Here is a 22,901-nt window from a genome sequence, read left to right on the forward strand (position 1 = left end):
CTCACCACACAAATACACACTCATGTCACCCCTCTTAACTCCGAATTCTAAAACCACAACATACAAAAAGCATTTTATACAATAGATCCAGAGACGTAACAAAAGGCCTTGTGGCATAAACGGCCCACCGTCCTTCAGGGTGCCCCAATTTAGCCCTGGGCCTATGAATATCTGTGAGATATGGGAGACTCGGAGGCCCTTCTCCACAATCTGCAGGGGATCCCATGTTCGTTAAGTCACTATTGATCTGGTGGTTATCACACTACTGGAGTTCTATGCCGAAGTTATGTCCTGGCTATTTTTCAATATAACATTGTCTTCTACTTTAAATAAACTGCTGTGATTTCTTCATTTATGCCCACATTTTGCATTTAATACAGGTTCTTTGTATGCTTTATCATGGTTTTTGCAAACCTTTTAGTTGGCTGTCCTATTCCCTATGTTCTGCTGTTATATGTGCTTGGTTACATTAAACAGCAGAAAGCAAAAAAAATTAAAAGTGAAAGCAAAATACTGGACCAATCCAAATTATACTTCACATAAAAATAATAAAATAAGGTCCACAGCAAAGAAAAGGCAAACAAGTGATCCTTTTTTAGGTTTTGCCTGCACAGCGCTTGAGCTGTGCTTGTGAAATCTTTTGGATTAGATACATCTTAAAAGGGGCTTGCATGCCACCTGTTTGCGTTCAGTGCCTTTCATTGGTTCCTGTGCTTGCCACTTACTTTTCCTCCATTTCTATGGACTGTAGCACAATGTTTCCTTGTGTTGCTCCTCCGTGTAGTTCTCTTATCAGTTTCCCAGTGCTGACAACCTGTTTCCATCCTCTTTTGGTGCATTTTTAAAAAGGTTTTCCCTGCACATTGCTTGAGCTGTGCTGGTTTACCTAACCCCCATTGCCATTGCTATGCTTGGCAAAACCGCAATGATACGCCCGGCACTACCAGTTCATTTTTCTTGTTTACCTAATCCCTCCATTGCCATTCCTACTCTAAGCCGGTCACTGCAATAACACGCACGACATGATGTTCTCGTTCCCGTAAATTACGCTGCCGGCATTACCCTTTCATTTGTTGTGGGTACACTGCCATTAGTTACCCACTAACAGGTGGAGATCGGTTCACACTGCTCAGTATATGATAACAGTGGGGTTAGGTCTTTGTTTTAATCAACCTATTCCTGGGTCAAACACGTCCTGGGACTACATATCCCAAGCTCCTCCTCTCCTTCTGCCTCCTTCACTTTACACTGATTGGCGGCAATGTATAAATCACGTCACCAGCTTTACTTCCGTACTCTTGCCAGGCGCGCCATAGTGGTTACCTGCAGTGAATTTGAAGGTACGTGGAGTGGGCGATATACATTTTTAAAATTCTAATGTGCTCTAGAATGCCAATGTTTATAGTAGACTGATGCTTATTAACCGTAGGCGGGTAGTAACCCTTTGAAGAGTCTGAGTGTGGACTTAATTGCTGGAGATTGCAGACTGGCTTTACGCCCCACTCCTGTGATTTTAGTGTGCCTTGTAGTACCACTTAATTTCAGACTGCTGCTTTTAACAGCAGGCGCCGTATAATCTCTTTTTTTCCTTTTACCTTGAGATAGAGTACCAAAAACAATTTTTTGCGGTCGTGGACTGGTTCTTTGCCTGTTTCCCTTGCATGCTGTAGTAGATCAACTTTTACAGCACCCATTACAGACAAAGGTGAGTGGACATATTTATCGGCGTTCACACTTGGCTTTTCAGGTATCACATTTGCTGGTCGTATCTGTAATACATTGCCAGTCTGGTTGGTACTACCTGGCAACTCTTCGTTGCTGTATACTTCCTCAAGTACACATGGCTGTGTTTTTAGGCGATAGTTCCTACAGTACTTGCTTTAACAGCCACACACCAATGGGCTCATAGACCCATTTATCCAATACAAGTACTTAGTCAATTGGTTAGGAGGACTAGGCAAGGAATGCCACAGTTGACGGAGTTGGAATGACTGTTTTCAGTTCACATTTTCGGTTTTCAAACATACACATTAGTGGATTGATATAGTATACGTTTAGATTTTACCCCGTGTGCTGATGCTCCACTCTTGGGGCTTACAAGTTGGAGATAGTGTACCAAGTCCTCCTTTGAATAATTGCATTGTTCTTTCTCCTCTTTTTGTTTTTCTTTCTTGTATTAAATAACACAGCTCTGCGGCAAAGGCGGCCTTCCTTGGCTCAAGAGTCCATTGTATCTAGGATAGGAGTTCGCTTTTTTGGTGATGGGCACTAGACGCACTGTACCAATACACTTGGTATCACAATTGTGCCCTACTGTCTTAGCGTGATGTTAATTGTATGCTTCTTATCTGTATTTTGTGCTGTATTTTGTAGAACGTTTGTTGATCCTGTGATTCGTTGGGTCATCCCGTTCCCATTTGTACTCACCTTTTGAGAAGCCGGTAATATTGTTTTTAGTTTTTGATGCAGCGTGACTTTTTCTGTTGGGCCTCATGAATGCCTTGGAACCCCGTGTGGGTCAATGATAGAAACATGTTGACCACAGATCGGGGGGGGGGAATACTCTTTCCAAATCCCCCATTCTCGCTTGTTTTTAACCCCATCAAGGAGAGCACCAGAATAAAGTTGATTCTGCTCTTCTGCAGTTTCATCTCTATTTCTCCTTGCACTCTGCCCCTCACTCCTAATTGACATCTGCTCATCCTATGAAAAACACCTCTGCACCACCCTATAGGGGAGCTGTAGCCCGCACCAGGTACCTTGCAGTCCTGGTGTGAGGAGGGAACCCAATGATGAAGCATGTCACCTTCGGGTGAGTGAGGGTTCTAGTCCTTAAAGAAGCGCCCTTACACCACTGCACTCTATGCTACTGTGCTCTGCACCACTACGCACCACTGCATTCTATGCCACTCTACTGCATTCAATGCCAATGCATTCTATGCCACTCTACTCTGCATCACTCCACTCTACAGCACTCCATTCTACCCCACTGCACTCTATGTCACTCTACTCTGCGCCACTGCACTCCTCACATCTGCGCTCTTCTATGCAGCACTCCAATTACGCCACTGCACACTATGACGCTTCATTGTGCACTGCTGAATTCTACGCCTCTGCACTCTACGCCACTGCAGTGGCAGCAGGCCCAAAAGTTGTCAGAACTCCTCGAAACACATAATATTGCTATTACATCAATGATTTATATCATTTCCTTCTTTCATTTTTCAAAAGGTTGCCATTACTTACTCGCACTATACCAGTAGTAACAGCATAATATATTGCCTTTTTCTACATAAACAAGTCATAAAACTATAACATACTTTCTGGGAATTATTTTACAACTACTCAGCAAACTACAACTTACAAGAAAAAACTACTTATTATTAATCACATAGGCGAAACCTAATGCATTTACCAATGCTTGTTCATCTTACCTGTGCCATCTGGAGTTGAGCGCACGTAGGTTGGCAACATTTTTACTGACGCTTCGGCATGAGATTCCTTTTTGAGTCCTCGCTCCATCTCTTTTCTCAGAATGTTCTTCACTTCATGTAATTGGGCGTTGCTCAGCCGCAGAGCGTCCAGCGTCTTCTGCCTCTCTTTCTGCTGGGCCGCCAACCTATAGGCGACAGCAGTAACCATGGCGGCACCCTTTCCGCTCCCATCTTCGGATCTGATAAACCGCACATCGCAGTCGGGTACCAGTCTTCGTAACGTCTTCTGCAGGCGTCTGGCAAAGCTGAATTTTAAAAAAAACACAACAAAAAACAATTATAAAAAACGTTTTTTTGCGGCAGAAGCACAAGTCTTTTTTTTATAATCTTACACCTAAAGTATGTAATTGACAGTTTGATTACATTATAATACCCTCCCATAAAAATGCTGCAAACAGATTTGATCACTTTGTAGAGCTTAATACATTTTGTTTGTAAACGGAACAGTCATCTGTTGACCTGAACGTGAGTCAGTTACATTATAATTCATAAAAATGCACATGCATTAAGATTTTTTCAACTGTTTAAAGAAGCAGCAATACACATTTGATTGTTATTAAAAGTAGGTTTAAAATAAACAAGACAGTTCGTAACCAGTGGCCCATGTATGATTTCATGCCAAGTTGGATAACTTAGATGTCCGTGAGTGGCCCCTAGCCGAGGAAGCTCACATGCAACTCACTCGAAGGGATGAGATGCTGCAGGATGACCTAATGGCTTGGCGGGTTATGTGTACTTCTGGGTTAGCAGAAGGGGAGCCCTCCCCACAGGATACGACTGACAGTGAGGGAAGTGGGTTGGATCTACCCATTGGGTCTGGGCCCGACGGGGAGCGAGAGGGTCAGCCCCAGTAAAGTCCGCAGTGCGACAAAGTGCTGTGCCTGGTTCCTTCATCACGGTGCTCTGTTTGCACATTATTTTTTCTTTCCCCATGGTTCCGTTCCCTCCCTGATGCTGCCTGTAGTCCTATGTGCCATTAATGATGTCATAGATTTGCCTTTATACAATGATCCGATGCCAGTTTGTGTGATTTTTGTTTTTATAACATGTAAACTGAAAAAAAGTTTATAATAAAAAGTTGGATAACTTAATGTACTTGGCCTACTTTTTAGTGGGCAATGGAAGCAAAGCAATATAATAAGATGGTATGTTTATTTGTAAGGTGGAGGGGAACAAGCGCAATTAATAAGGTCTCCACACAATATTGCAAAACTAGAGCAGAATGGTGCATTTTTTTTTAAAGGACTTCTGAAAAAAAAATTGCATGTTGTTTCTTTATTGCAGCTGGACTTACTGAGGGTGTTTCTTGTACACAGACCCATCCACTCCAATGCTGGAACGCAGCCTCTCCACGCCTTTGTTTTCTTTGATGCGCCGCAGCACAGCAGCCAGTGCAGCGGCGCAGAGGTTAGACGAACGAGTGGACACAATCTGGCAAACACGGTGGGCGGCCACACAGTCTTCTTTGGATGGCTCCAGGCCTAGCTTTGTTAAAATCTCATGCGCCTTTAGTATGCCTTCTTTGTCCCTATAAATACAGTACCGTTACTAGAAACATCATTTCAAGCAAATCTGTATTGTAATAAAGGTTATTTCAATGACATATTAATAACCCAGACTCCAAAAAATGCATGTTAAATAAAATTGCTTAGAAAGGCAAATCAAAAGCAAATGTTAAATACAAATCTAATGTATTAACTAACATACAAAGCAACGGCAAACAGAAAAACGAATGAATACATGCAAGGAATCAGTAGAAATGCCTTATGAAAAGTAAGCTCTGTGACAAAATCTAATCTGCGAGTCACTTCCGATGCCAACATTTCAATACTACTACATCAGAGTCTTCTTGCAAGTATTGTGTTCGTACATGTTATGGGGGAGATACTCGGATTAGGCCAGCAGCCCTGGCAAAAATACTCAAACCAGACCGCTACTATCATCATCATCGCACGCAATCTCGTTTTCATTCATTCATTATATCGCTTCTTCCTTTTTGGTCGCTTTCTGTCTAAACTCTACCTTCATTCACTATCACTCCCTCTCTTTAGCTCCCTATTGAATCCTTCTCGTGCCTGTTGAAATTGGTGTCTGGGAGCTGGAGAAAGCACCAGGAACGGCCCGGAACGTTCAAAACCTGTCTGCTAGGGGCTCAGCCCACCGGGGAATTGACCGGCGGAATAAATGTCCGGCTCGGACTCAGAATGGCCGCTTTTCCCTTAAAGAAGAGTGGACTGCGATGCCCGTTCGCAGACATTTCGCGTCAAGTATAAGAAAGAGAATACAGTAGCGCTTAAAGGGTTCTGCTGCAACTTTGCCTAAACAAGCAACACATCACATTGCCACCAGTCGCAGGACCCTGCTATGGGTTGCGGTGACCCTCCATTTCCGTTAATGCAGGCTTGGGCTAGAGCGAACTGGCCCGCCATTCAAGAAGACTACTTTATTTTCAACGGAAACAATGCAGTTTAAAATGTGCTTAACTGCATTTCCTAACTAAAGACACTAGAGGGCGATCAACGCACACAGTTCAGAGGCCACCCAGCAAGCTAAAGCAGTACAAGTCCACTTACCAGGTTCATCGAAGACACGCGGAACAGAGAACAAACAAGCGTGCACGAGCTTCACTGGTGAGCCCAGGTAATGTAGCAAGCAGGTCCTTATTGAAGGAGGTGAGAGGCAAAGGATGGGAACAAGATGACAATGTACCTGTTGTAGTTTGGGGCCAGTTGACGTCTGGTGTTGGAAACAGCGAGGTCTTTGCGAATTAGATGTGATTGCAGATTACCCTCACTTTCTTCGTGCGATGCGGTGCTCCAGAGCGGAGCATACACGTGTGTACACAAAACAGCCTCTGAGCAACCTTTCGAATAGGAACAAGCAGGAGAGGACCATGGCAGGGCTGAAGTGCAGAATCCGAGTTTTGAGAGTGAAGGCTGCATCCGGTCCCAGGATCGCTCTTTCGCCAATGCAGAGAGCTCGGAAAAAGACTCTTCTAGAGATGAGCAGCCAGTGCAGGAATGTGTGGGCAGGAGCAACGTGCTTGCATCATCTGAGGTTTAGCACATATGCAAATGAGACAGTCTGGGTGATTTGAAGTCTGCTAATTTGGAGCTTAGGGAATCCAATGTGGAGCCCATTCGCATAGTCAAGATGAACCTTCTAGGTAGATTCGGGTGCAGTGAAGCTACAAGGCTCAGAAGGCACAGTGCTGTGGGATATACAGTCAGGAGGAAGGTTATTGCAAATAATGTGGATCCCTTGGGCTGCTACGCGTGTGGCAGGCTGCTCTGTACATTGTGGTAGGCAGCACTATTTTATGCTATGTTGACAATGTGTATTTGTAAAGCGCACGTTCGCCCAGAGGTCTCTTGGCGCTGAATAATAGATGTTCATTGTTACCCAACTCAATGGTACTCATTTTATCGACCTCAGATGGATGAGAGGCTGAGTGGACCCGCCGGGATTTGAACCTGGGACCATGAGGTCGATCACAGGCTCCTGCAATGGACGCATTAGTCCACTGAGCCCCCGGACCCGCACTTATATAATGCAAAACGACTCTCTCCCGAAGAAGTAGCTCGGCGCTAGGCAAAGACCTAAAGGAAAGGCAGCTCTTCAGAAGTTTGCTTTTCAACCAGCTTATTTGCTGTGCTTCGGGACACAGAAGACCCCGATTACAGTTCAGGACCTGATTTGCATAACCCGTATTATGGGGTGATCTCTTGATTGTTACAAAATCACGGATGACATTATAGAACACTCTACATGATTGTCTAAGTCCTGATGAAGTTCCTTTGGTTGAGGAACAAAATGCATTGGCTGATGGCCACTTTTACTTTAGTCACCAATAAAACTAACTAAATTGACTAAAGTATAACTCGGACTTCCTTTCTGGTGCACCTTCCATTTCTTTAAAGACTTTGCCCTCTCTGGATTCCAGCGGCACTTAATGGCTGCAAGTGCTGGAAGTAGATGCACAGAACTCTAAATTTATACAAGCAGGGATTGATGTGCTGAACCGCGGGTCAGACGTTGTAAGAAGTGTTGTATTTGTTAGCTCTTCAGAAGAGCCAGGTTTTGAGGCTAATCCTGAAGCTGAGCGCAGCCGTCTGTCTGAGCTGTGCCCGCCTGCCATACCAATGGACGCAGGGTCGCAAAATGTTAGGAGTGGTAGATGGTACATGATGCTCCTTTTGGTCCCTTGATAACATCACAGAGTTGCCTTTTGTTCAATGTCAGCTCTTCAACCCCCTCCTATGTGCTACTGTAAGGCAATGGAAGGAACAAGGCGCAGAAAATACAAAAAGTAAAGAGGGCTCAAGGAGCCTGGTTTGTTTCTGCTGCTGCATTATGACCCCAAGACCAGGGGCAGCAAGAGCAGCGTCAGAGGTAACAACGGGCACGCCAGGGGTACGTTACCATCCTTGGCAGCCGATGGTCATACCTTAAGGTCTTCAGTCTCAGCCAAAATACATTTTTGTGATATCCAAGGTTTCAAATTATGTTTCTTTGCAGCCTCTATGATCAAACACCTCGAAAGTTACCGGGTCCCGCGTCGAGAGAGAAAATCCATCTGCTAATGGCGGCGCTTTCACTCAACAAATCCTTGTCGTATGCAACCTACAAGGAGTCATAAGTACTCAGTACTAAGAGCAGAAAACCATCTATTGGTACGACAAGTTACACATTTAGTGACAACAAATGAGAGAACAATAAATTCAGGTAGAGTACATGCAATAAGTATGCAGTACACAAACCATTCCGAACCTCTGGATAATTAAGCGCAGTTCCTTGCGTGAGCTTGTTTGAAAGGAGCCAGATGGCTCGTGGTCTGACACTGAACTCCTAGGATTTCTTGTAGGTGCACTGTTCTTAGGGTTGCAAACACCAAAGGCAAACCTTTGATTGGGACTCGAAGAAAAAGCCTCTCAGCGATGACCTACCATCCTGTCCAATAATGGCTAAGTCTATCTTTCCCTTCCATCTTTATCCAAAGTAACTAATGTCTCTGGTAGACACCCATCCATTCGCATGGCTATTCACACTCATTTTGCACCCTAGAGGCCATGTCCTGCTCACAGTTTATTGCACTACCCTCCTGTCGCTAGAGAACACCATTATCACGCCGCCATAAAGCAGAATGTTGCACTGACACCTAAAGGTACCAACAGGAGCGCACACCTAGAGCACTCATCTTTCTAAATGGCCTAGTCAAAGCAGTCATCTATGTACTCACTGAGTAGGGAGGCAACACACACAAAATTTTGGGCTCTTTCATTTTCCACTTACTTTTCAATAGCAGACACAAATTCGGTTTCGAAATGCCCCGTCGTGAGAAGATCCGCCGTGATTCTGCCACCAAAGAGCAAGTCTTCCTTCGCCATTTTTACCAGAATGAGCCTGACCAACTCACCCATGTACATTCCACTAATCATCTTCTCAAACCTGTGAAACAGAGCAAGATATTTATTCTGCCACTCAAAACACAAGTAAGTACAACAACAAAATAAGAGTTGTGACCATCTTTAGAAAATTCAATTTACGCAGATTAGTGAAATATTGGAACAACGGGGATCCATTGACTACAGCTGTCCTCTACCTCCCTATTAAAGTCCGGAGGCATGCCAGAATTCTCGACTTCGGCTTTCCCAGCCTAATGGTGTACGCGGTGTGCAATTCTTTGGACATATCTACCTCTCAAGTGTCTTCCAAATGTGCACCTGGCCCTTAATGTAATCAGAAGGCAAGTACAGCTCATGTCCAAATATTGAGAACACTACATAATTCTGTATTTTGTTGTGTTTTGTACCGCTGTCTTTTCAGTAAGAATTCTTTGACACTTTGGTCCACCAGTTTTTGAACCACAAAACCTTTAAGAACGGTATCTTTCCTGAGACATTCCTCTCCACCATTGACTAATAGGACCGGATTTAACTACAGTACAAGGCAGCTAAAAAAAAAAGTTAGCCAAGTAATCAAAATAATCGGACAAAGGAACGGAGCAAAATTCTTTAAGAAAGTTTATTGGCAAATTTAGCAAGACCAGGGCACACTGTATAGCATTATTTCAACCCAAACCCACCCCCCTCCCAAAAAGGTCTAAAAACATGTGTTGAGGAAGCCTCAAGGAAGTGAGCGGCAAAGATCTTGCTGCCAAGTTGAGTGTGAGGAAACCATATGGCATCTGAACATCCAGAGAGTTAAGGATGTACGGAGACAGGGGATTGGACCCTGTTCTGCTGCTCATGAAAACAGATGCAGCTGAGGGGGGGGGGGGCATGCTTGAGAACCTAACCAGAACTAAGGAATTTCAGTGTTTTTTGGATATTTTAACTGTAACCCTCCCTTTCTTTTCAAATTAGGTTCTTTTCTGGGAGCGAAAAAATCCCTCTTCCTCACTTCCTACTCCCCCCCCCCCCCCCCCCCCATTTCCTCAAATTTAGATTGCACATTGGGGCTATCATGACCACTGTGCTCTTGGAACAATTTTTACGTTACCCTGTACTGGAGAGTAAAAAAGTGCACAGGAGCCTATTGACTCACCACATTAAAGGATCTCTCCTCTAAATAAATTCAGAGCCAGACTAGAGACAAAACTTTGACTAGGCTTCAAGAGTCATGGCACAAGCTCAGACAATTCATGTTTTACAGTAAAAACATGCAATAGAAACATGCAAAAACACACATTTTCATATTCTATGTACATACACCCATATCTGTAGTATATACATGAGCTACCAATTCTATTATTCTATAGAAAACCCTTTTGCTTACATTTGTTGGCCTGGATTGAGAGACCCCATGTCAATTTCCCGGTCAAAATTTGTTCTGATGTCTTCAAGAGCGCCATCGTCTCCAAATGCTCCCCATTCCATGTTGATGCACATCCGTCCCTCGTCTCCTTCCACCAGGTCAATGTGGCGCATCTCTTCCATGTAGCAAGCATTGCTCCCAGTACCTGTAAGACAACATGGCAATAGTTTTCATTTTCTCCATCATTTCACCTCTAACTTAAATGGGTTGTATGACGGAACGCAGGGAAATACTCTTTATGCCTTTACCACGCATTTTTCACCCTGCATTTTTTTTTTTAGATTGCGTATGCTTTTACAACGTATGCCTTTACCACACATTGTATTATATATATATATATATATATATACACACACACACCCATACACACATATATACACATTCATATATACACATACACACAATGTATGTGTGGGTGGAGATCCTCACACCCCAAACTTACCTTAAATGCGTGGTAAAGGAATACGTTGTAAAAGCATATGCATTCTAAAAACGTGTGCTCAAAAATGCATGGTAAAGGCATACATTGTAAAAGCATATGCATTCTAAAAACGTGTGGTCAAAAATGCGTGGTAAAGGTACGACGAGGTAAAAATCTTGTTGTAAAGGCTGTTTCCCAGTTAAATGTACCAAACAAACTGTTTGCTAACTGTCAGATAAGAACAAGCTCACATGATTATTTCGGGCCTGTCTTCCACCAGCTTTGCCTTAGTGATTCGTCCAGCAAGGGGGCTTGGCCTGTTTACTTCTTCTCGTCACCAGGGATGGGGCATGGGGGTGTAAATACATCACTCTTTAGCTACCACTGGCATGATATGTCAATTTCCTGTACTACTCTACTTTTACCAAATCTATTACTACAGCTCTCAGACATTACATATTTGAATCCTCTTATTGCACAAAATGTAGGGGTATAAAAACCTATGCTCCAGAAGAAACTGTGAAAAATATTTACTGGTTCTTTCTGAAATATGGGTCTCACAAATATTTACTCTGCAGGACTAGGATTATAAAGCATACCAAACTTTTCAACAAAATGATCTATACTATGGGGGAAAAAGCTAATTATGTGGGACATTTCCGGCAAGATTATATTCATTCATTTGAGCGCGAAACATTTTTGTGAAAACTACAAATTATGTGGCATACGAGGAAAACACGTCATATTGTGGTAAACACTGCAGCCCTCGAATCGCATGAATCTCCTTGCCCTTACTACTGACCACTGTTATCAGCAATTTGTCCATGAAATTCAAACAAAAACATTCTAATTCCAATTGTTAGCTGAAGCAAACAACCCTTTCAGACCAACTTCGTCCTGCCCACAAGACACTGGTCTCATAGTTTGGAATGTCACCAGACCTTCAAGGCAACAATGAGCCATATTACACAGTTTCCATTTTGCTACATATAATAAATATGTATCACAACGGATGCCAGCTGCATAGGAGAGGTCCCATTTGTTGCATATAAGACAGGGCCAGTGTGCAAGTAGCATGAGAGTGCATAGCTGTTTAAAATAGGCATGGACCTTAAAAATGTTTTTTTTTTTTTTTTAATAAAGAGGTATTTGTTCATTAAAGCAATATTACTTTCACGTCAAAATGAAGCTACACTGAAATAGAGAAAATTAAGGATGGCTCAATGAGGGAAGAAGGAGACAGGCTACCTGTTTATGAAGAAGTGAGGAATAAATACTGAGTAAATGTGTAATCTCTCCCCATGGGAGCAGTTTAAAATCGTACTCACATTTAAGAATTCATCCTGTCTAACGCCAACCTTTGACCCTTTCTCAGCTTCGTTGTAATTATGAGGTTTTCGAGAGTTCTTGTCAAGGGTTAGCAGCATCCATGATTAAAAGGTGTAAAACGAAATACGACCAAAGGTAGTTGAGCAGCTCTTAAACAAATGCTTCCATGGGAAGAGGCAGACTTAACATGAATTGTCCCTGGTGAAAGGAACAAGTCACAAACCGCTGGGGGCGGAATGACACCCTTCATGCAGATCAGACCCAAAGACCAGGTTCTCAGGATCCTTCGGGCACTAACACAATATAGGACACAGCACAATGATTCGCCAACAGCAACCAAAGCATTTTCCTTAACCGAGCTCATCATGTGTGCCTTTTTACACGGTGCTTCATTTGACCCCAAAGAAATGTGGGAAACCAAACTGATCAAGTCAAGCCATCAACTGCCCCAGTTTCCTTTTCAAATTTAGTGTGTTGGGTGAATTTAGTGATTGCATCCAGATATGTAATTAAAGTTCCTTCTGGAGTTTCTTCCAATTACATGTCCAAGCACAGAAACTCAAAACAAAGTCAACTGCAGCTTACCCACAATGAGTCCGATTTCACAGTTGTGGTCATCGTACCCGCAAGTCATCATTGTCCCCACAGTGTCATTCACCACGGCAACGATATCAATGTCATAGTCCTGTGAGGAGACAAGGAACAGAGAACACTTGCTTTCAAACCCAGTTTGGTCAGGTGGAGACTGTGCCATGCACAGCCAAGGCTTTCACAACGCCCTTCATTCAGGCGCGGGGTTCAGCTGTATAATTAGAAGAAAAATGTAAAAAAATGTATTAACTTCCACCTAAATTTGTACTCTATTTCAAGGTCTGTGGATATCACGCAGGGGTGGGGTCTCAGAAGCTCATAATCACATTAGTTGTAACTGTGAATCTGTGAAAGATGTTAAGCATTTAGATCCATGTAGTCCAGCCTCTTTCCATTTACCCCAAGAGTCACCAGTGGGATAAGGAGGGTCAGTGAAAAATGAAAAAGTAGTTTGTTCCATCATGGCACCTATATAGAATTGGCCACCTATGACATGCCTGCTCCGCGGTTCGCTCTGGACATTAACAGTTAACACAGGCCCGATGTACTGCCAGTGGCGGACGGCAACATTAAAATATGGCAGGGCGCAATGCCTAAAAAACTCACCGTATATGTTGCACTTGCTGGCATGCAGGCTCTGGTTGCGCGCTCACTTCATCCTGGTGCTCTCCGCTTTGGTGACTCCAGCAAGAAAGGTAAGGACTTCCTCCCTTTTGCAACACGAATCCAACCAATCGGTTGGACCAGGCTAACCCAGCGATCATTTTGAGGTTGGGGGCCTGTGCTTGCTATCCTCTGGCTGTTTCTCAGCCCTGAGATTGCTAGCTCTGAAGTGTGCATGTCAGATTGGCCGGCTCTAGACAGCCGGCCAATCTGACATGCGCACTGGCAGGGGCTGCAGTAACAGTGCAATTGCACAAATCAGCCCCATCCCCTGCCCTCACGCTAACCGCGCAAGCCTGCAACACATTATAATTAAATGGTATTTATTGTCATTTTATTAATGTGTGAACCTGCTGCGCTTGCAGCAGGTGGGGCGACGCTCCTCCATCATAATGGACGAGCCGCAGTTATATACTGCCAGGCACATGGGCCAGGCACTTGAGTCACCGATGAAATAAAACTTTCACATTTACGGTAAGTCATGTATAAGCTCCACACCATTTTCTGTCTGTGTGGCAAATTCTCTTACTGGAAGAATGAAACAGAAAAGCAATTTAAGAAGGGAGGTCCAAACTGAGTTAACTAAGCCAACAAGCATTTGCAATGCAATAGGTCTCGCATTTGAGAGAGTGTGAGCTATTGACATTGTAAATCACAATGCCTTTTATTTATGAGTTATAAAAACCTGCAAGTGGTGCATAAACACGCACTTTGTACTTTTAGTCCTTGCTTACAAGAAGCAAGGTTGGCAATAACCGTGCCTCTTTTACTTCCAGCCTTGCTTATCGTAAGAAAGCAATAGAAGTACAAAGTGTATGTTGACGCACCGCTTGCAGGTTTATTAAAACATGAAAATAAAAGGCATTGTCATTTGCAAAGCCAATAGCTCAAACTCTCGCTAATGCGAGACCCATTGCATTTCAAATGCTTGTTAATCTAGGGTGGGGACAATACAGAGGGGCAGGTGGGCAGTTAACACGGACCTCTTGGTTATGCCAATGCTTGCCTTTTTCTTCTTCTAGACGTTGTTCCCGAAATGCTTCTTGACCTTGGGAGCTGGTTAGCGACGAGGGAGACCAGCCAACCTGCGTGAACCTTACAAACCGTGAGAGTGTTCGAGGATGTGAATGCGGGCCTTTGTTATCGCTCTGTATTTCCGAGGACTGTCCCATCACCCACCTCTCCCGCTCCCTGGAGTCACAAAGCTGTGGGTTTTAAGAGCGGCTTACCATGGCGCTCTCCGCGCAGACGGCCTCGCATGGGGGTTTAGGTGGATTTTAAATTTATTTTAGATTAATGTTTTTGAATGTGTTGCTGATGGTCTCACAGGAATTATTTCCTAAGAGGTAGGAACCCGGTGGGCCTTTTCCCAGTGTGTAAAATAATGAGCGCATGTTGCATAAAGTGGTGAAACCTCCGCGCGCTGCTAAAGAGCAGCTGCACAATTCCACACACTTGCACGCTCTGCCAAATAATGCAGGCTTTCTGGGTGTTTTTTTGGTTATTGTTTTGCGTTTGCACAGGGCACGTTTAAGTGTATGTTACGTATCTGGGACAATTGTTTCGAAAACAGCCCTTCTCTTATTTTGAATCGCACTAATGTATTTATTTTCCTCCGTTCCCAAATTCGCCATATTCTTTAAATACTTCCTTTTCTTTGAGCTACGTTAGCTCTCCCCGCTTAACCCCTTCTGTGCCCATGACGAGCTGGACTCGTCATGGGCCGCGGTTGCGCTGTGCCCATGACGAGTCCAGCTCGTCATGAATCCCGCCCGCTAATGCAACGCCCGGCACAGGGCGGGGAAAGGGCGTGGCACACAAGGGGTTAAACACGTTTATCCAAATGCAACAAAGGCATATGAATAACATGTATGGAACAGACTACCGTTTCATTTCTGTGCAGGAAGGATGGGAGAGAAAACAGTCCTTCATTTGTGACTTATGGGTGTTGGCATTCTGCTGTTTCACTATTTGCCGGTTTTGGTGCAGAGCTACAGAATGAATCACACGTAGGTTATCTTCGCCGTCTTTCAAGGAAATAAATCTTCTATTTACTGTCCTTGGCTATTTTGCCCACAGGCGTCACGTTGCAGGATTACACGTATTTGGTTCCGACAAAGTGCAAAACGTATTTTTTGTTTCAAGTTGTTCTCGTCTATATTAGTGTTGCTACTGCCTTTTGCTCCCCGTTGCATGAGCTTCGTTAGGTTTTGTATACCATTGGTATGCATAATTGAGTGTGCGTTCTATTGTTGTCCATCCAACAGCACGCCTGCCACTGACAGCGAATTACAAAACAAAGGTGTTTTAGTTTGTCATAGTTCCCCACATTGTACTCTTGTCTTTATTGATGTAATAATAGTATTCAAGTAAGTCAGTTTGCATCTAGTCAGTTTGCTGTCACTAAGGTGCAGTCCGAGAGAACCTATAGACTTTGATGGTTCCTCAGTGGTAAGGAAAGAATGCTGGGCCCATAAACAGAAGGGACATTTATATTTAAAACAAGTGGCAGTGAAAGTGATCGCTATTGTAAAACAAACATGCCTGCGAGTGGTGCGCGCGCGCCACAGTGAAACATGTGGTTTCTATTATCGCGCCCATGTCTGGGCACGTTAATTGAAACCACATGGCTGGTGAGGCGCGTAATAGAAACCAAAAGGCCATGGGCGGAGCAATGCGCCCGCCTTTGGCCAATTGTGTGCTGTGTTTAATAACAAGCCGCACGCAAAGGCCAATAGCGTGGCCCAAAAGGAAAAGCACACGCACAAGCGTGTGCGATTCCTAGGGCGATTTTGAAACCCTGTACAAGAGGTCTCTCGCTGCACGAGCAATGCTACGCACTGCAACGCTAGGCGCGAGACCTAAAAAACACAACCAAACTACTGCATGCTGCTTCCGGGTCTGGGGAGTGGGTATGAGTCGCAAGGAACTGGGAGCGGGCAAAAGTCTCCCGGAACGGACAAGGGGGGAGGGGGGGGGCATAAGTATCCCGGAACAGATGGGGGGGCAGAAGACTCCCAGAACAGATGGGGGGGCAGAAGACTCCCAGAACAGATGGGGGGGCAGAAGACTCCCAGAACAGATGGGGGGGCAGAAGACTCCCAGAACAGATGGGGGGGGCAGAAGACTCCCAGAACAGATGGGGGGGGGGCAGAAGACTCCCAGAACAGATGGGGGGGGCAGAAGACTCCCAGAACAGATGGGGGGGGCAGAAGACTCCCAGAACAGATGGGGGGGGCAGAAGACTCCCAGAACAGATGGGGGGGGCAGAAGACTCCCAGAACAGATGGGGGGGGCAGAAGACTCCCAGAACAGATGGGGGGGGCAGAAGACTCCCAGAACAGATGGGGGGGGGCAGAAGACTCCCAGAACAGATGGGGGGGGCAGAAGACTCCCAGAACAGATGGGGGGGGCAGAAGACTCCCAGAACAGATGGGGGGGGGCAGAAGACTCCCAGAACAGATGGGGGGGGGCAGAAGACTCCCAGAACAGATGGGGGGGGGGCAGAAGACTCCCAGAACAGATGGGGGGGGCAGAAGACTCCCAGAACAGATGGGGGGGCAGAAGACTCCCAGAACAGATGGGGGGGGCAGAAGACTCCCAGAACAGATGGGGGGGGCAGAAGACTCCCAGAACAGATGGGGGGGGCAGAAGACTCCCAGAACAGACGGGGGGGCAGAAGACTCCCAGAACAGACGGGGGGAGGCAGACGACTCCCAGAACAGATGGGGGGGGGCAGAAGACTCCCAGAACAGATGGGGGGCAGAAGACTCCCAGAACAGACGGGGGGCAGAAGACTCCCAGAACAGACGGGGGGAGGCAGAAGACTCCCAGAACAGACGGGGGGCAGAAGACGGGGGGGGCAGAAGTCTCCCAGAACAGACGGGGGGCAGAAGTCTCCAGAAACTGATGGGGGTGGGCAGAAGTCTCCAGAAACTGATGGGGGGGGGGCAGAAGTCTCCAGAAACTGATGGGGGGGGGGGGGCAGAAGTCTCACGGAAATGACGGGAGGGGGCAGAAGTCTCACGGAACTGACGGGAGGGGGCAGAAGTCGCACGGAACTGACGGGAGGGGGCAGAAGTCGCACGGAACTGACGGGAGGGGGCAGAAGTCACTGAGGGGGGGGGGCAGAAGTCGCACAGAACTGAGGGGGGGCAGAAGTCGCACAGAACTGAGGGGGGGCAGAAGTCGCACAGAACTGAGGGGGGGGCAGAAGTCGCACAGAACTGAGGGGGGGCAGAAGTCGCACAGAACTGAGGGGCATAGGAAGGTCAAAGTTAATGAGTGTGAATAGAAGCCTCTGGAAATTGCTAGTAGGAGTCTGTGTCAAGGGCTCAGAGACCTAAGGGTTAGAGGTGGATCCCGAGACCTAAGGTGAGAACAGTAATAGACCTAACGTTGAGCATTAGTTCAAACTGAACTAATGTTCCTGCCACCAAAACGTGCTTGATGACACTAAGAAAGCAATGTTCTACGAAAGGTCGCAATCTTCGAACTTGGGCCACTTCTTTTCTGACCGCCTAGGTTTATTTTTGGTCCCAATCCGACATGCTTCATTAGCGCATGAGAGGTGAAATCAGGGAATGTAGCTGCTATGTACGACCAACAGATGGCGCTCTATACCCATAGAATACGTAACACGTAGCACAGAAGGCGAAGAGTTTTTTTTTCCTTCCAGTTTATATAACGCGAACTCGACCCGAATGTATTGGAGCGCTTTACATGAGCAGTGAGCACCGGTTACGTTACACAAGGACACATTCCTTTTGTTTTTGGCAGGTACGGGGAGATTAAGGTATTTGCCCAGAATCACAGAATGTGGACGCGACCCCGAGGCTCGAACCTTGGTTTCCAGCACAAAAGTCGGCAGTCTAGCCGACGGACCACATCCTCTCCCCAAAGCTGGTAGATATGCAAGGAAATGAACTGCACGAAACGTAACTATCGATTTACACGTACGTGTTCGGGGCATAGATTGAAATATCAGTCTCCTACTTTGTTTGCAAAGACATTAATCTTCTCATTAATCATAAATGGTTTTTTTTTTTTAAAGCAAGCTCTCAGAGAAGATTTGAACAAACATGGCGTCGGACTGTGCCTTACTTTGGAGGGCAGGCGGGGGATGGTAGGGAAAGAGAGTGATAGCGTGGGCAGGGAAACAAGTGGGTGTGTCCTAAGTAGATGGTAAAGGGAAAAGATCTTCTCAGAGCACAAGTCCTCAAAAAAAGTGGGGGGAACTCAACAATTTAGGCATTATGCAAGTGACATGGTGCATAACCTCATGGCACATGACATCACAGGAAGTTGCATCAGATCTTAAGACCTCCTCACACATGTGCAGCAGGTCTATCATGAGTATACTCCAGCACAGCATGAGATTTAGCAAGTGAAAACCGATCAGTACTTAAATCTTTTACTAGAGTTTGCTGTTTGAAGGGATTAACAGGCCAAATGCAGATAAAAGTTGGTGTCTGACTACAGAAGACAAGCTACTAAGGTCTACAGACTAAACTTTTCCTCAAGAAGAAAGCACAATTCATGCATTGAAATACATTTTAAAAAGCTAGAAACTTCAATTGTGAATATCCAAACTGCAAATGTTACTAACCTACCTAACATATTACTATTAAACACACCGACAGGTAGAAATACTTTGACCATATTATAAAAAAGAAAATCAAGTTGCAAACTGTAGTTGATCTTCTGAGCATGATGGACAGTATTTTGCACGTGTATTAATACACATATGACACTGGATTCCAAAATGACAGAGAAGGGCCATGAGATTTATGAACATCAGCAAAGAAAGACTGCAGTACTGAGACAGTTTTGTATGCAATGAGAATAAGCTACTGCACAGACCAGCATCAACCAAGGCCTGGTAGTAAAGAATAAAATGGCCACAGTGCTACGCCCATTTATGATCTGAGCACCTTATTGGTCAGCTCGCCTAAGACCTCACCATGAATGATCTTCTTGCCCGGATTGGTGGCGCTGCAGTCTTGCACCTTAGTTTCTAACTGACCCCGTGCGACCCGATCATTAGCACTGCTGTGTATGTGCAGGGGTGGGAACGGAGGTCCAACAGTACCACCATCAAGAAAGAGGTTATTGAAAGTTATATCAAGATCTGTGTACTTAACACACTGCTTATTCTCGGAGCAGGGGGGAGTGGTGGAATCAAGGAAGTTGCCAGAAAATGAATATGCACCTCACTTTCAACGGAATGAAAGAAATGGTGACACCAAGCAAGCGAGCCGACCCACCTCAGAAGAGCTCCTTCATTCCATCTTTCCATCCACCCACTCATATCCATCATTTCACCTTTACATTTGGTCATGTATTCATTCATCCTTCAGTCTTTCACCATTTCATTGCATCCATCCACCCATATATCCATCATTTGGCCTACCCTTCAAATAATAAAGGCCTTTCATCCATCAATTGATCCTTTTGTCCATCCACCGATCCTCTCCAATTTCCACTTACTCTGCCATCCATCTCAGATTTCCATTTACTCAGCAAACCTCTCTCCACCCATCCACTCATGCATTCATCATTCTTTCACCCTCCTATCCTTTCACCCTTTCACCTACTCATCCATCCATCCCTCCATCGTTTCCTTTTCTATGAACCCATCATTCTTTCTCCCCCCTTTTTTTTTTTTTTTTGCAGAGTTTTATATAGCGCGAACTTGACCCGAATCCAATCAGGTATCAGAGCGCTTTACATAGCACCAGTTACATCACATGACGACACACATTCATTTTTTTTGTTAGGCACGGGGAGATTAAGTAATTTGCCCAGAATCACAGGATGTTTAGCGTCGTTACAGAGACTCGAACCCAGTTCCCCCAGGTCCGAGGTCGAGCGCCCTAGCCGTTAGGCTAACTCCTCTCCCATACAGCTTTAATTATGAGCTTTTATCTGCCATGTTGCAGACAGAAGAGGCCTATAAGGAATGCCACATGTCCCTGCTAAGGGGGTGGAATGCACTTCATTCCAAGCCCTGAGTTACTAGACAGAATCTTTATACTGCTACCAATGAATAGGCATAAATATAGGTTGCAAGCCAACCAATTAAAAATGAGAGCAAAACCAGACCCAACCAGGAGTCTGGCTTGGCTCTAAAATGCTAAGCACAAGGAGAGCCATGAAAATATTTGGCGTTTAAATTATGTAACACATCATGTAAAAATATGATGCCTCTTGAATATGAAAAAAAAAGTATTTCGGTAAGGTGTCTAATCGTTTTACACTCATACATCAGATAATACCACTGCATTGAAAGGTATTAAAAAGTGTTAATTTTTAGGCGCGAATTTAGAAAGATTTCTACTCCCTTGCCCTGACGACAATGCTACTAGTGAACTAATAACAGGGATCCCTGGAATTATGCGATTCTGCAGCCACAGCCTTTTTTTGCATAGTTATGGATTTGCCGCATTTACCACATAATGCATCTGCTGCATAATTAGCCAATCCTAGCAAAAAAAAAGTCTAACTCCAATAGGTCAGAAGTTATTAAAAATTCGGTGACCTGTGTTGTTGTGCAGCAAAAGGCACTTCGCAAAGGTTGACTGGTCACCTTTCAGTTGTATATTGCGGTCTTTGGGTGTTCAACTACTACTAAGAATATGAAACCTTTGTCCAGACAGTGTAAACATAACTAAATAATGAAGTGCATAAAATATTGCATTTTCTTGCCGCATAATTTGGTCCTCCCATGACGCATAATTCCAGTGGTGGACAGTACATGGTCACGCGTACCCTACATGTTGCCTGGATTCGTTGGATACATGGATTAAGGCTAAAGTCAATTAAACCAAACAAAATAGAGGATTTTGTGGAGTGACATCCTAAACTCGTGGTATTTGAAGGTGCTCTGATATGCGATAGTGAAAGATAAAGGCAGCCTGATGGAACAGAATATTGGCCTAGGATCACACAGTTTAGTTATGGGGAAGCTGGGACGGATCCCAGGTATTCTGGTTTTACATGTGCAACCCAGGCATTAGCTGGGTATCTGCCGCTCAGGCCTGTTATAAATTAGAGGTCACTGCTTTCATTTAATTATTGGCGCACGCACCAGCGTGAGGGGCAGGCAGAAGCCACCTGAAAGCTCGCCTTGCTGTGAAGAAAGAGGGAGGGAAACTGGAAGAGAAAGGAGGGCGCATAGAGGATACCGTGGAGCGAATGGAGCAAGGAGAGTGATGGAAAGAGAGAAGAGGCCAAGTGAAAAGGGTGAAGGGAGTAACTTGCTTCTAAGAGGGCACCTAAAAGAGGAGGAAGAGTGAATGACGGAGGTAGGCGAGTGCATGGAGGGAGAAAGAGGAACGGAAACAGGGATGAGGGAAAGAGTAGAGTAAGTGAAAGAAAGGACGGCCAGGACGTGGAGTGAATGGTATGCTCGAGACACCTGAAGCCTGACAGAGGATAGAAGGGGATGGGGCTGGGTCAGCACAGCTGACTGCGTCCAATCCTTCGTCATCAGCCCTCGAAATTGTGCCAGGCGAGTGGGAACGAGTAGGCCAGGCAGGCTAGGCAAGTGACGAGCAACAAACGTGGCGTCTCGGGTGGGTGGCACTAAGATATCCGGCTCAGAGAAGGACAGGGCAAGCCTGAAAAACAAAGGGCAAACAAGCAGAAGGACGGGACTGCAGAGGTGAACAAATGTCCTCCCAGTGACGCGTGCCATGACCACTGATTGGTCAAAGGCTCACGGCATTCCCTGGGAGGCAGGCTTCAAGGTCACCGGGGAGAGGGGGGGGGGGGATCTCCAGAGGCTAATTCAAAGGGCAAGACTGACAGCTCTATGACGCTGCTGTGGGCGGGCAAAGCAACTCCTCCGCAGGAAAAGAGGGGGGGGGGGGGGGGAGCGCGCGTGGCGTAGTGGACAGGCTATATGGGGAATATAAATGCTGGATTGGGCAAACAAATAATTGTGCTCTGTCCTTTTCAACAGGATGGGAGGCGTCTACCCTGTAAAATTGCTCTTATGTTTAGAGAGGTTTCAAAACCCAGTCCTTCAAGATCAAGTCTGCTTAGCCTCCACAGGTGACCTGGAAACCAAAACCTGTGTGCAGGGGTTCCAGCTCACCCGGTGCTCAAAGTGCAATATCAGCACTTCACTGGGACAACCTATGATTGGGCAGGTCTCATTTCCTTACAATCCCTCTAAATGGAACTCGTTTACATAGTTGGTGGATATCCTGATAATATGGCATGCACTTTGCATCCAATAACTATTACATTGGACATCTTTCCTTTTTATGCAGCAATGGTGAAGAGTTGCACACCGTAGACACAACTTTGTTCACAAAGACACACCTGAACCAACCCTTCCTCAATACAAAGTCTTCCTCCATGCATCCAAAGTAATGTCCACCGACTCCCTACAGATGGAACCGTCTATGAAAAGAATCCAAAGGCCCCTGAATCAAGACCCTCAAGTTTCCCAGTCTATGCACGCGCAGCTCATTCAGTTATTGCATTCTGGGACTTTTAGTCCTGCTTTTATAATCGAGAACCAAGACAACAACTTTGTGTACATGAGTGCTCCTTGGGAAAGAGCAGCATGAAGTTAG

At 45.3% G+C, this 22,901-nt stretch overlaps 1 protein-coding gene across 2 annotated transcripts in view; it reads right to left on the reverse strand.

Moving 5' to 3' along the window:
* HK2 (hexokinase 2) overlaps nucleotides 1-22,901 on the reverse strand; it is a 148,383-nt gene that overhangs the window by 39,916 nt on the left and 85,566 nt on the right. For both annotated transcript variants that reach the window (XM_085633421.1, XM_085633422.1), the window contains exons 6-10: nucleotides 12,646-12,745; nucleotides 10,272-10,455; nucleotides 8,787-8,942; nucleotides 4,789-5,022; nucleotides 3,435-3,739 (exon numbers count right to left, since the gene is read on the reverse strand). In XM_085633421.1, coding sequence (XP_085489547.1) covers nucleotides 3,435-3,739; nucleotides 4,789-5,022; nucleotides 8,787-8,942; nucleotides 10,272-10,455; nucleotides 12,646-12,745 — 979 coding nt within the window. The remainder of the gene's footprint in view (nucleotides 1-3,434; nucleotides 3,740-4,788; nucleotides 5,023-8,786; nucleotides 8,943-10,271; nucleotides 10,456-12,645; nucleotides 12,746-22,901) is intronic.

The sequence above is a fragment of the Triturus cristatus genome, chromosome 11 (assembly GCF_964204655.1).
Source record: "Triturus cristatus chromosome 11, aTriCri1.1, whole genome shotgun sequence".
Taxonomy (NCBI): Eukaryota; Metazoa; Chordata; class Amphibia; order Caudata; family Salamandridae; genus Triturus; species Triturus cristatus.